The sequence below is a fragment of the Anoplophora glabripennis genome, unplaced genomic scaffold (assembly GCF_000390285.2).
Source record: "Anoplophora glabripennis isolate ALB-LARVAE unplaced genomic scaffold, Agla_2.0 scaffold284, whole genome shotgun sequence".
Lineage (NCBI taxonomy): Eukaryota > Metazoa > Arthropoda > Insecta > Coleoptera > Cerambycidae > Anoplophora > Anoplophora glabripennis.
Genome location: NW_019416385.1, coordinates 336,680 through 352,736, shown reverse-complemented (window position 1 = coordinate 352,736; position 16,057 = coordinate 336,680). Strand labels below are relative to the sequence as shown.

Sequence of the window (16,057 nt, the reverse complement as noted above, 5' to 3'; positions counted from 1 at the left end):
AAGTAAATATAACGCAATAAAGTAGATTCAAAATTGAAAAATGTGATTGATAAAAAAGTTGTATTACTAGAATTAAGAAAGGTTATTTAAAAATAAAATTAGTGGGACATGAAAAGAAAAAGTGTTAAGGTAACTAGAAAAAAATATAATAAAATTGGTAGATGACAGCTAGAATTCTGAAAAGATAAATATTTAATAAAAAAAAGGAAGATAATTTTATTGCCAACAAGAAACAAAAATATTCAGTAAAGAAAAAACAATTTATAAGAAAGAATATAAGAAAACAGTTTCAAGATCCATATTAGGTAATTGAAGATTACGGACGATACAAACCTAAGTAAGTCCAATATCGAAACAAAGTTAACCTGTTATAGAGAATTACCCAGATTCAAGTCGACATAATTCAAGTAAGGAACAGTAATTGTGCTAGAGGGAACCTAAAAGAACTAGAGGATATCAAGGACCAAAGAAAATACATTATTATATCAAACAGTGTAAATAGGTATAAACAACTAATATTATACAGACTCGTGAAAAATTTAATATCGAACATCCATATTTTGAAGATTATTGTTTAATTTTAAGTTATAGGATAGGAATTGGCGTAGGGTAGGTCCAGCATACTTCTATTTACAGAAAATTAACAAATTTTGGTGTTGGAATAATAGAAAATAAATTAAGTGTGAGCTAATCACATAATTTTTTTTATTTAATTTAAAATATAGTGAATCAGAGTAATTAAATGAGTTAGAAATTATAATAACTGTGGTCAATTAAAATTGAAATACATTTTTTTTTCTCTCTCAAGATCAATTATCTAAATTCATTGGTCAAAATAATATTTTAAAATCAAAATACATACCTTCTCAGAACCTCACACTGAGGTAAGATTGCTGATGTTAAACAAATTTGCTTTCATCTTAATGTAATTTTTTTTTTGAACAAAGACTCTCTATAAACTTAGCAAACAGAATTTAAACTAAATTATAACTTTATGCTCATGTGAGCTGGCGCCCAAACCAAAAAATAGAATACAAAGAAGAAGCGAAGCTGTATAAGCAAATAAAGGTAAGACAATTTTCATCTCACAAGAATTTATTACAATACCTATAGATCGATAGATATCATCTGATAATAGAAAAACATGACAATTCCAAACAAATTTTAATAGACACGTAGATACATATTTCTACAGAAGAACAAGCCCTTTCTTATCATAATAACATTTCATAGTTTCTATCGCAAGTTGAATCGGATCTTCACTTTTGGAAAGGCACATTTCAATAATCTCATCTGCTTTATCATTGAAAATTTCCGTGGTTTTTAACTTCAGAACATCACGTAGGACCTTTCCTGAGTCATCTATATATCCGATTTCTTGTGACACGCAGAAGACGTGGTACCTGAAGTCTGCATTGTCCGAAAATTCACCTTTACGGGCCTTTTCTAAGAGCATGGGGTCCACGTTGGATTTCTTAGAACACACTTCTCTGTGGTTGCGGACATGCTCGACATGTTCTTCGTCGAGTTGAATGTCGGCCTGTTTGTAAAAAATTCAATAATCACGAATGGAAAATTAAAACAATATTAAGTCAAAATACATAAATAAATTAGACAGGTACGAAAACACATTAAAAATACATAATAGTGTACTACAGGCTTCTGATGTCAAAATCAATCGATTTAATTTAGAAATATTCACAGTATGTTTTAAATTTGATTAAGATATATTGGGAAATGTAAAAAAGCTGGAAATTTTATAAACAAGGTTAAAAGAATCTATACGATATTATTGAGAGCTTTGAATTTATGTTGCTGTTCAGAAAAATACTGATTTAAAAAGTTTTAGAGGATCTCTTATTTAAAATTTAAGAGACTTTAAGAAACTGTACAGGGTGATTCACTACATTTTGACCCCGCCATTAACTTTTTTCTTTTAAGAGTTATAAGAAATATGGAATATAAAAGTTGAAAATGATGGTAGAAAAATAAATGGAGTCCAAACAAAATGGCCGCGAATGCTATTCATTTAAATATATTTAAATGTATAGTAAGCCCTGTAAGTATATTTTTACATATTTCGACAGAGCGTTCCCTGTCTAGCATAGTCATATCGGATTTATTGGGTCCATCTCTAACAATAAGCGAGATAAATATAATATTAAAAAACGAAAAGAAAGTTTTTTTATTAAGAACCTCTTTCAGGCATTTCTGCCTTTTCTCCAATTACGATTTAGATTTAGTTGCAATATATTTTGACATATGGGACACTGATACGGTCCAATGAATGATCTTGCAGCAAAAAGTCGGAAAGAAATATTTGGTGAAAATTTTCTTGCACTGGCCCATTGTTTCTAAATTAAAATGCCCTCGATTACACTTGCATATTTGTCACCACGTATAAGGAAGAAACTATTTCTCTACGAGATTATTGCACACTGTATATAAACACGTGCATATTTGGATTTGAATTGTGTTTTAAATAAAAAGAATCACATTAATCAAATTCTTCTCTATATTTCAGCACATTTAATGTTGAGATTTATCTGTTCTACTTTTAATTCAGCCTCATAAAAACTCGTATAAGAAATTACATGGGGGTCCTATGCTTTTCTTATGGGACTAAAACCCGTTGTCAATTTGAAAAAATTAAATTCTATTGAAATTATTTGCGATAAACATTATCTATATAGCAAAGAAATCTACTCATATGCACATAGCATACATATTTACTAATTAACAACATAAAAATATCATATTTAAGTAGTTTTAAATTATATTTAATGAACGCATAAAGACTATGTAGATGTGGCAACAGCGCTAATAATTGACTAGCAGTTGTACACACTGCGAACCTACAGACCTCGGACATCGGAGATATTGCGCGTCAAATTCGGGTAAAGATGCGTACGCGTTCAAAAATGTATTGTGTGTAAACTATGTACAATATAATTATTATATATAGCAAATATATCGTATTATCCTCGCGAAGATTTGTATCCTTTATTTAAAATCCGTAAATCATGTGAACTGGTAAAACAACGAGAATTATGTTAATTTAGTTCTAAAGAAATGAAATGACACTCGCGCCCATCTCTCGTCCAAGTCAAAGAAAATGTTGGATGCAATTTTGAAGGTTCTGTGATAGAAATTACATTATTACTCACTGTTCGTGTTTTTAATCTCTATTTTAGTAATGTTACAAAAGTTTTGCAACTATAACTAATTTTTTAGATATAAAGTTTGCTGAGAAATATTTATGTTCCTTTGTTATTCCGTACAAATGCTTTTATCTCAAGTATTACTAATTATATTAATCAAGTAAAGAAAACTTTATGTAACCCTAAATATTGCTGGGTAATGATTACGATGTTTTTATAAACCATTAAATATATTAAAAGGATTTATCAACTGTATTTTTTATTCCAATAAATATATCACAGCTTCCTAGTCTTTTTTAATTAATCTAGTTTTTTAAAAACATTACAAAAAATCATCTGTTGTGGATAATTTATTGTTGATAACAATGTACATGGGATTTAGGAAAAATGTATATGTTTGAAATCAATTTCGTTTTTATCAAGTCTTTCAAATGTATTCCCTCCTTGCTGTCAGCTGATTGCGACGTTGCCACATTAATCCTCAAGTCAGACAGAAATGCAATTATTGGTTTCTGTTTCTAATTAATACAGCTGTACTATGTTCAAAACTTACATTAGTTTTACATCAAAAATAAGATAATACTGTGTACTATCTATGGAAAAGTTTTGTTTCACAATTTCTACATTCTTTTCTCAGTTATGAGCAAAAAAAGAGCCGCACCGTCCATCTTCGCTATATAAACCTATGTTAAAATGAACAACTTTCAACAACAATATCTCAAAATCTAGATTCAAAAAAAAATTCAAAAAAATATGACTCACAGAGGGAGCACTGGGTAATACGCTATATAAATTTCAAGTACATCTGTGCATTTGAGTAAACCCGATATACCTCCTTAAGAATGTAGGAAATGAACAAAAATATTGTGACTGTCATGCATTTTCTTACACATAATATTTCTTATTCAATTATTAAAAATTATTTTACTCAACAACGGTAGGTTCATCTCAGTGATGTGACATTCAAATCCATTTTGTGTAGAAAACTTTGAAATTGTAAATTATAAAAAAAAAATCACTACAGTACTTATCCCACAGCCTTCTGTTTTAATTTGCCTATGATGATCTTTATTTACTTACTCTCATTTTATATTGTAAGGCAATAAAAGATTAATATGCTCATGTACCAAAATATATCTAAACGTTTCGAATATTTTAAAAGAAAACCATCTTCAAAGATCAACTTCCAACACTCTATACATTGAAAACTAAGAATCATGTTTATATGGCGTATTACAATATTTGCATATTGTTTTAGAACAGCCTGTATATTCTGAAAATAAGTTACACTCAAATAAATAAAGAAGTGTACCAAATAAGCAGTTATTAACCAAACCGAAACGAAAAGTAGACGTTGACTCTGTATAAGTTGACCTGTGGTTCCACATCTTCCCAAACTTTGTTGGATACCTCCTATATTTGGTTTTATAAAAATAATATTAATTTGTTTCCTGTTTATTAAACCTATTACCAATTTAATATGTTTTCACCATAAATAATTGTTATCTACAACAATACACTTAATTATTTTAGTGGTTCAGCAAAGATATGAAAGTCCTCACTGGTTTTTGGTGTTAATGACTGTTACAAATATTTTATTTATTTGTGCATTTTCTTTATTCTTGGATGTCTACGGCATTTTGCTTTTTTTTGTAAATATATTTCTACCTATATACAATTTTAGGAAAGTCAAGAACCCCGTCCAATTTAAATTAGACATCTACAATTAAATATTATGTTATATTATATTATATTATATTATATTATATTATATTATTGCTGAATATCTGAATTGCTTTCTGCTATAAAGTTTTATGTACATTTCACTCAGATCACCAATGCACGTCATGAATGATAACTGTAAACGATTGTAGCAACCTTGTGATTTTTTCCGTTGATCATTAAATGCTCTTACTAATTTAGCCATTGAACAGTATGCTAATTACCTTTTAGTTGTACTTATCAGTATAATTATAATATTAAAATGTACTCAACATCATTATTTATTATAGTAGCATATTTGTATGCATTTATAAATTTTTTTGTTTATTTATATGTTGTATTCATATTGTTTGTTCATATATAGAGGGAAATGTACCTACTTAAAATTAAAATTAAGAGCTGAAATTTTTTCCAATNGTCAATTTTAAGGCAGATCGGTATGTAGCTTTTGATGATAATTTTGTGGGACATTATAATTTTCGTAAGGCGAATTTTCCCAATCTATATGAATAAATTATCAATGCCGATTGGAGTATTCTTCAACAGTTTAATGATATTGATGAAGCTTGTGCTGCGTTTTACAATCAATTATATAAAATTCTTGATCAGCACGTACCTAGGATAACTTCTACGCGTAAAAGGCGATATCCAATTTGGTTTAATACTAATATAATTGCTAATATTAGATTAAAAGAGAGGGCTAGACGCAAATATAAGAAATCTGGTGATCCTAATGATTTAGATTTGTTCAAACAACTTAGAGCTGTACTAAAAGCTGATATTAATGCAGCTTCAATAAAATATGCCCAAGACTTGGAAAATGCTGTGATATCTGAGCCTAACAAATATTGGTCTTTTGTAAATAATAAAAGAGGTACTTCTGACATCTCGGGGGACATGGAATATAATGGAGCTTGAATACAAGGCCAGTCTAATATTGTTAATGCTTTTGCAGATTTTTTTGTAAAGTAATTTTCTAATAATAAAGTGACAGCCTGTGAAAGTGAAAGAGTCATTAGAACCAACAGTACTTTACTAATAGATTCAGTTAGTGACCAACAAGTAATACAAGCACTAAAACAATTGAAACTTAAATTTACCACAGGACCGGATGGCATTCCAGCCTTCTTTGTAAGAGATTGTGCCTATGTACTTGCAATTAAATCTAATACAAATCCATCCTGTTGGAAAAGAGCCAAAGTATGTCCTGTTTTTAAAAAAGGTAAAAAAAAATTAAATCATTAATTTTCGGCCCATTACAATTATATGCAACTTTTCAAAGTGCTTTGAAATTGTTTTATATAAACCATTATATAACCATGTAAAAGGTGCCTTATCTCCTCAACAACATGGTTTCATGAAAGGTCGTTCAATTGTAACAAATTTAATGTGTATAACTCAGTATATTGCCACAACCATTGATTTACACCTCCAAATAGATGTCATTTATACTGACTTCTCCAAAGCATTCGACAGACTTGATCATAAAAAGCTACTGTTCAAATTAAACCACTACGGTATCTCCAACACCTTAATTGATTTTTTTAAATCCTACCTATCTGGTAGGTGTCAATATGTTTCTTATTGTGGTCACAAGTCTGTCGAATACATCAGTCCTTCTGGTGTCCCTCAGGGGTCCATATTGGGTCATCTCTTCTTTAATATTTTTGTCAATGACATTATGGATGACTTGGATGTCCCCTGTCTGATGTATGCGGATGACTTTAAGATCTTTTCAAGTATTGCGTGTACTGAAGATTGCCTAAAATTACAGTAAAATTTATCGAAAATATATGAGTGGTCCACTAATAACAATTTAAACTTTAATATACAGAAATGTTGTGTCATGACATTCACCACAAAAACCACAAAAACATTATATAGTTATAATATAAATGAGCAAATTTTAAACAGGGAAACAACATTTCGAGACTTGGGTGTAACCTTCGATTCCAATCTAACGTTTACCGATCATATACAGTCCGTACTGGCTAATGCATATAAAAAAAGCTGGGATTTATAATGCGAAATAGTCGTGAATTCGCCAATGAAAACAGTGTAAAATTGTTGTACATTGCGTTTGTTCGTTCCAAGTTGGAGTATGCGTGCATTATTTGGAATCCACATTACAATATACATATTAACAATATAGAACATGTACAACGCAAATTCTTAAAATTTTTGTCATTTAAATTGGATAATGTTTATCCATGTGTTGGTTTTCCTCATGATGATCTCCTTAAAATATTTTCTCTAACATCATTGAAGGATCGAAGAGACAAATTCTCACTTTCTTTTCTTCATAAGCTATGTCAGGGTGTTATAGACAGCTGTGATTTGATTAGTTATTTATATTTTCATGTTCCTCGTGCAACATCCAGGCATGATCAGTGTTTTTATTTATCAACTCCTCGTACAAATATTCTCAAATATTCTCCTATATACCAAATGTGCAGTTACTATATTAACCATTAAGAGTCTTTGGACCTATTTGCAAACGTAATACTAATAATAATCATTGAGTGAACATGCATTATATTCAAGGTGTTTTACATAGGTTAAGTATGTTAGTATACATCTTTTTTTGTATTATGTTATTTAGTTATTAAATGTATTGTATTTTTCTGTTTTTACCCATCCTGTAAATAGAATTTTCTGTTGGGTGGTGTATAAAATAAAAAAAATATATTTAAATTATTTTTTAATATATTAAGTATCAATACGCATTTAATGTGATACAAATTGTATCGGTTTCTCTCTCTAAACGGCACAGTCCAGTAAAATGTTATGAAAACTGCATTAGGATGTAATTTCATACATTTTTACAGCTGATGATTATTATTAATTAATTTCCGAACCATTTTTCCATTGACTTTGCCCTGCATATTAAATAATATATTTCAGGTTTTTCCTGTATATTAGACCTTGCTTGCTTTTAAATACCATTTAATAAATCATTAATTATTTTCTTCAGACTAAGTTTGTATTAATTAAATATGACTAAAAATGGTAATTTGAAATGACATAATATGTACAAAAAAATACATCAAACTACATTTCACCATTTAAATAGTTGAGTTGACACTGGAATAGAATAATATTTTAAATAACTGATTGATTTAAAGTTAGATATTAAATTGCTCTGACGTACCAAACGAAGAAAATGAGACAGAGTACTGTTTTGCATGAAGCCCAGTTTTAACAGTTGCCTAATGAATGTCACTTTAAATTTGTAACCTGTTTCCTTTAAGCCACATCAAAAGTTTTTGGACTCGTTAAATAAATTAAGCGCATGAAATAATTCATAAAAATTGAAGCTCTGATTGTTGTTACTTTTGTACTGCTTTTATGATTAATTCAATTTCGATAAAATACAGCTTGTATTTTATCGAAATAAATGAGGAGCAAACTTTTTAAAGAAAAATGTTCAGAGTATGTAAAAATAATATCGACAGTATATCAGTCAAAATTTTGAAAAATATTTGTTAAGGGTAGTTTGTTTCCAATTCCTAGTAACAGAAAAAAATTAGTTTTTAACACAATATCACGGACATTTAGCTGTAATACACTAAGCCAAAGTCTTATCAAAATATACGATGTGGTCTCTAGGAACTCCTTTGGGGCCCGATATTATCGGAAGTCGTGTAGGGAGTAGTACAGATTTTCCCAAGAGATTAGCAAATAATTGCCGAACAACCTGTATACGGTGCTATCACATGAAAACTATTCACCCCAAATAACTCAGCTAGAAGAAGTAATCCCGAAAACTTCGACCTTTATTCCAGACATCATTCAAAATGGGTTTTAAACCAATATTTCACAGCTCGTACTATTAACTAAAAATCCCAAAAAATTTTAGCGTCACCAACATTAATGATTCGTTTACAATGAACAACGACAAATCTACGTTCGAGATAATACGATCGCTGATTGGTGAAAAAATTACACTAATCACCAGCCAGTGAAAGAGAATGTTGTGTTTTTTATATTTAGTATGAAGTGTACAAATAAAAAGCTCTATCAATTTTACAAATTATTGTGAAAATAGATCAATCATAGGCGGTAAGGGGCTCTGATTACCCCTATTTTTAATATAATTTCTACACCACTGGAAATTTTTCAAAATAAATATATTTTTTTTTACATTGCGGTTTATTCTACAGCAAAAAGGTCTCTTATATTTTAAAATTAAATGCTTGGTTTTTGATAAAAATGGCTTCTTATATAGATTCACTGATTGTGAAATGGGTTTTCAAACAAAGTGATACAGAATAAAATATTTAATATTGAGAAACAAACAAATACATCAATTTAATAATGCAACGTAAAATCAATGACTGAGGAAATATGTCAGAATACTTATAAACAATTGGTACTCTAAGAATCACCTTCAAGGATCATGATATTTTTTTCAAAAAATCTGTACCACCTACAACAGTTTCTTTAAGTAATAAAATAAAAAAAATAGTTTTAGATCACCTTCAAATATTATTAACACATAGGTAACTCATATATTCTGGACCCCTTCTTAATCTTGAATTTAAATAGTGTTGTATATACTTTACCTAATTGTAATGAATCCATAAGAAGCCATTTTTATCAAAAATCAAGCATTTCATTTATAAATAGTAAGAGACCTTTTTGCTGTAGAATAAACCGCAATGTAAAAAGATACATTAATTTTGAAAAATTTCCAGTAGCGTAGAAATTATATTAAAAATGGGGATTATCAGAGTAATTTATAAAACCGATAGAACCTTTTACTCGTACACTTTAGTATGAAACTAAATATAAAACAAATGGCTTTCATAGTTTAAGAAAAATTAAATAAAAACCAAAAAAAAAGTTTTTTCAAGAGTTTGTATCTTTAAAAGAGATTTGGAAGAAAAAATGTATACTTCAAAGTGATATTATTTTGATGAGATCTATCGATGGTTAAAGTCCTAATCATAGAAAGTGAATCACCCTGTATAACCAACAATTATTAACGAAGGTTAATGCTAGTGACTTTTTTTTAATTTTGATGGTTAAATTTTATTTAAAATTACGTTTGGAACGAAAAATATATGCACAATATTGTTATTAAAGAAATTTTTTAGAATTATTTTGGATTTATTCAATCTAATAAACTGGAAGATACTTTTTTTTAGAAATAAGATCAGAAATTAAATCACTTATGAAACTTTTACAATATTCTTTGCTTCTGGTTGCCAAATTGGCAATTTACATCTTAGCCATAGTTTAAACAATCTATGTGAAATATATTTAGAAATATTTAAATGTTTATTTTGAAATTCTAACAAACTGTATTTTCTTTAGACTTTTTTTGCTAACGTTATGATATGGACTTAGAAACATCTGTAGTAATAAACAGATTTTATTTTTTTACACATTTTTCCACCAATCCAAATTCTGAAAATAACCGTTACATAAAAAACTTGATTTAATTCAATTTCGTTTGCATGGAATTGCAGATATTTAATTTGAAAATATTTTGTAAAATTATAAATCATATAAAATAACTTTCGTAAATCAGAATAAAAGAAATCTTCTAATTTGCTATACGGTATGGGCACTCATTTTCTAAAAATATACAACGTATTACCTGAACTGAAAGAACACCAAGAACAATCAATAACAATAACGACTTCATATTGGAATGAATCACTGGGCAATGAGTAGACTATAAAACATGACAAACTTATATAGGTACATACAATTAAAAGTTTTTTTTATTAATTAATACTTTAATGAGCACTACTAGGTTATTTTATGTCATAATTTCAAAGTTCTTTAAGAAAAATTTGTTTTTTCTGATAACTCTGGTTATTGTAGAGATATTTATTTGAAATTTAGCACATATCTTGATCTTAAGTCGGCACAGTTTTTGTGTAATTTTGGTTTAAAATATCAAAGCGCGAACGGAGGGGAGAGGGTTGCAGTACCCATTGACCCTCTATTTTTTGTAACCTGAGGGGTTATTTCTTTAGTTATCTATCTACCGTTATGACCAGTATCATAACGAGTCTGGATTTTAAAAGAGTTTACTATTTAATTGTCGAAAGGGAGTTTATAATTATCAGAGAGCGGACAATTAGTGTATTTAACCTTGAACATAGATATGTCATTCATAAACATAGATAGATTATCCATGACGCAGTGGTGTGTCGGGTACGCATCGGAAAATTACGTGATAATTCGCGAAAATTCCACGGTACATATATTTTTAGGCTTTATAAAATATTTAGAAAATCAGAAATTGTATAACTACATATTTATTAAATAAAGTTCAGTTAAAAATTAGGAGTTAATGTAATGAATACCCTCAGGCGACGCACATGATAGAATTGTCCAACTTGCGCTCCATTCATAACAGGGCTGCAGTTTGAATTCTGACCAATAGGAATTCGATAAACGCAACCGATGTCGACGGATGGACTAGAGATGGGCGCGAGTGTCATTTCATTTCTTTAGAACTAAATTAACTTAATTATTTTCTTGTTATTTAACCTGTTCACATGATTTATGGATTTTAAATAAAGGATACAAATCTTCGCGAGGATAATACGATATATTTGCTATACATAATAATTATATTTTGCATAGTTTATACACAATACATTTTTGAACGCGTACGCATCTCTACCAAAATTTGACCTATTCTTCGGATTAAAGACACACATTGTCCGCTCTCTAATAATTATCATTACCTTTTAATTAATACGTGGGAACTTAGAAATGTTGTATGTTCAGAGAATGAATTTCAGGCACTTACCCTCTGTTGCTTACGTAGAATGTAATCCAGTGGCTGGCTATATAAGGTGTCACTGAAGTTGAGAGAAACAAAAGGAAACAGCAAAACTTCCAGGAAGGGTTTTAATACAATAAACAAAACAAACAAACAAAATAACAACACAACGGCTCGAACAACATTATTAATTACTTTATTGACACGCGACAGCGTACCGAAATTCAGGGAATGCGTGTTTCATAGCAAAATTTGGGAAAAACTTTATCCATTATTAAATTTAATTAATTAGCCCGAGACTCTCGATCGCACGATCAGCGATATTTAATTTGAGCTAAATCTAACATATCTAAAAAAAAGTTGCAAATCTCATACAGCAAGCCTAAATCAAAACATGTGGTTTCAGCCCAAAGTGTTCTTTACTTTATTAAATTTAATTAATTAGCGCGAGACTCTAAAATTAAGTCGACTTCTCAATGTGGAACCTAAGGAAGAACTGACTTTCTCTCGTAGAACTTTCCCGAATTCGACACTTCGCTTCGACACGCCCATTTCTTGGGTCCAGAAGTTTCTGTTCTTATGTTATTGGCGGGAACCCTGAATGTCAGGACGCTTTTGCATAACTATGCCATGTTAATAATTACCTAATTGACTGGACTTACAAACAACCCTATACCTTCCTCTTGTGACTCCGCATAGCAATACGGGACGGATTAGCTATAGCTCATTTACTATATTCTTAATAGCTTAGAAAATCCGTCTAAAAACCAGCTATTTTACTTTCTTTTCCTTACAACATTTTAACAACTTATTCTTGGAATTCCTACGTTCTTTGGAATGCATTTCGCGCGTTATTTTTCTCTTTATACTAGATGCTCAACACATGGCCCCGACAGTTTAAGTGAACTTGTTAAAAAATATTGCTAAATTTCTCCGAAAGACGACGCTACCTACTTGAAAGGCCTCAACTTTCGATAATTAGTGTTGACTGAAATATTTTACTTTTTGGCCCATCCGTTCCGAGAACTAATAAATAAATTACTACGCGTCCCAGCTTTTGTTACATTTTGTAGGTATATTTTTTTTAGATAAAGCGGCGCTTTATTATATTTATTTCACTCTTGTAATGTTTCTTTGGGGACTTGTTTACGAGATGTTGTATCTTTTTTCGAAACGCGACATCGATTTAGTCGATGTTAGACCTTATTTTTGGGGCTATATGTAAGATTTGAGTCATCTTATCTATTTTAATTTACTGAACAAAATAATCATCATCATGATCAGCGATATTTAATTTGAGCTAAATCTAACATATCTAAAAAAAGTTGCAAATCTCATACAGCAAGCCTAAATCAAAACATGTGGTTTCAGCCCAAAGTGTTCTTTACCTGTTGTTTAGTTGGTATTGGTTCCATATAAAAAATTTTTTTGATAAAATCCCAAAAATTAAAGTCTAACGTTGATTAAATTGATGTCGCGTATCCACAAAAGTTACAATAAATCCTAAACGAGGCCTCAAATAAAAATCTTAAAAAAAATAAAACGCCGCTTTATCTAAAAAAATATTCGGAAAGCATAAGCGTACTAAAAGAAATAGGGAGTTCATGGGTACTGCAACCCTATCGCCCCCCCTCCCTTTTCGCACTTTGATATTTTCAAGCAAAATTACACAAAAAGTGGCCCGAGTTAAGATCAAGATATGAGCTAAATTTTAAATAAATATCTCTACGATAACCGGAGTTATCAATAAAAATCATTTTTTTTTATTTTAATTTTGACACCTTGTATTTTGAAAATGGGCATCCGAAATAAAAAGTGGCATAAGAAAAGTCACATTATTTTAGTCCAAAGAATATGAGGTTAACGGGTTAACCTACTAATTTGTAACATCCTGAGTATTTATTTTTGCTACCTACAAGTGCTCTATCTTACCAACTATTATCTATGTACAAAGTCATAAAGCACAAATAAGATGTTCCACCAATATTTGTATACCTATTTTTGAATTTCTAATATATCACATTTTGTAACTGAAAGAACAGAATATGATGTACTAACTTTGATATATGTAAGAAATAACGGTTATTTAATATTCGTATATACATAATAATAAGTACCAGCAAAAATTAACAAAATAATAATGTCTTACTCATAAGGAACGAGATTGTAGAAAATAATCGTTTAACATTTACCGAGATCACAGGGGCATATCCAAAATAGTCGAAGTATCTAATAGATGCTACTATTTCTCCTAATGGTAATAAAGCATCATATTTTAGTGGTCCCACTATCCGCGTCATTGCACAATCACATGTACATGTCTACATCTGATTTGAAGCTTCGCATCGATCAATTTATTCAATACGTATCTAGCGGCACCCTAATACTTGCCCTGTCAGTCTGGCGTGCCGGTGAACAATCTCGTTTTTTTTTTGCTGAGGGACGTACAGTTCATTGTTGTTTGTGCGTATGTAAGTGAGTTTGACGCTTTGCTTGGTCGAATGTATGACACGTTTTACTATCGCAGCCAGTAGCATTGTGCATCTTGAGCATAGAGCTGCACATGGCTTGACCGTTTACTTACATAGTATAGATTACTGCATTTACTTGATTGTCGCCACAAAATTTCCGATGTCTATTTTGATAAGATATCTTCTTAATTTGATGTAAACACCTTCTTTGATTGTAGGTATATAAAAAAAACTAAATATAATTTTCATATCATGACAGCTCCAGTAATCGATGTAATGCCAACAGCAATTAAATACTTGTGACATATAAATAAACAATTAATTTTGTTAACACTAAATTTTAGACCACGGATTCTTAAAAATACATAATTTTATACCGAAATACATAGTAAAAAAATTATTAGTAGGTAAGACAAAGCAAACCAGTATAGTATGGTATTATTTCAAATATCAAATTAATTGTTAAGTATAAAATCTATATTTTTTAATTTAATCATCTACATTAATTCTTCATAAAATTCAGCGCATGGTGATACAAATTTTATTCGGTTTGACATTTCCTAATTGTTCTGGAAATTCTTTAAATTTTTAAAATAGGTATGTTGATTTATTTCGTACTTCATGTTTTTATGTCAATTTCTCCTTTAATTTTGGGTATAAAGGCCGAAACCCACTAGCAACATCCACCCCATGCTAGGCCACGCCATGTTACAAAAGTGTGTATATATATTTATTTTCTCCATAAGAGAAATATGGACATATTTAACCCATGTCACACCAACCGATATGTGACAATACCAAATTCTTCTTTATGTTCTAAAAAGTTTCTAAAATTCTGTGTTTCTGCACGAACTGTTTATAAACTCCATTTTATACATGGAGTTACTAATGCTATTTTCCTTTAATGTTAAACAAAATTTGAACATGTCGTCATACAGCGTGTTGCAAATGTGTACTACCACCAAAAATTGTATGACAAATTCAAAAGTATCTCAAAAATAAAGACCAAATTTTTGACCATACATTTAACTAATTAAAAGCAATAACTTTACTCTAATAATATTTTTCGAAAATCCTTTGGTTTTATAATTATTAAATTATTAAATAACTTAACTTTGCTACCCGCCATAAGCCGAAACGTTTAACTGATTTGAGTATTTAATTGGGCAAAAAGTATTAAGACATCGAATTATTCCATAAAACGTACGCATGTATTATGTTTTTCTTTAATCCATAGGCAACTCTGGCATTATTTTTAATGATAAAAAATATCGAACTATTGCGTTTGATAAGTTAAAAACGTGGTTAAATTGTATATTACTCATTTTCCCTATAGGAAAGATATATGGTGTTCAATTTATAAAACATCATTTTTTTTTACCACTGCACTTTTATATGTTACCCGCTAATTTTAATTTTAATATTTTTTTGTCTGTAATAGTGTCAGAGTTATTATACTTTGTCACAATAATGATCCACGACGTATATTTATTTAAAATTATATCTAAATATATCAGCAAGTAAATTTATTTATTGAGCTTCGTGCCTTGCAAATAGTCGCAAATTTTATTCAAATGTCAATTGTTTCCTAAATTATTGTTATATTATTATTTGTCAAAATAATAATCTTCTCTGCCTGTTTGATTCAAACTATCTATATGGGATATAAGTACAAAATTCGCTATCATATTGTCATCAAAATAAAGAGAAAACAATTTTTACATATTTGAAATTACTTATTATCAATTTCGTGATTTTAGCTATTACTACTAACTATAACAATAGAATTTTATTATTAAGGAACCTCTACATTTTTTATCATTCCATTGGCAGGTGACTTTAATAAAATGAACATATTTACGAAAAAATAATTTGTAAAGCGTGTTTGTATTGTCTTTTATTTTACTGGCAGAAAGTAAAACATATTTTTTTTAATAAATCTATAGTTTATGTAA

General features: G+C 29.6%; 1 protein-coding gene across 1 annotated transcript; it reads right to left on the bottom strand.

Annotated features, from left to right (window-relative positions):
• Positions 1–1,149: 1,149 nt before the first annotated feature.
• Positions 1,150–10,575, bottom strand: LOC108906314. Its single transcript, XM_018709539.1, has 2 exons — positions 10,489–10,575; positions 1,150–1,540 (listed from the first exon to the last, which is right to left on the bottom strand). Exons 1-2 carry the CDS (start codon positions 10,534–10,536, stop codon positions 1,190–1,192), a joined length of 399 nt encoding a protein of 132 aa, XP_018565055.1. The 5' UTR covers positions 10,537–10,575; the 3' UTR covers positions 1,150–1,189.
• Positions 10,576–16,057: the final 5,482 nt, after the last annotated feature.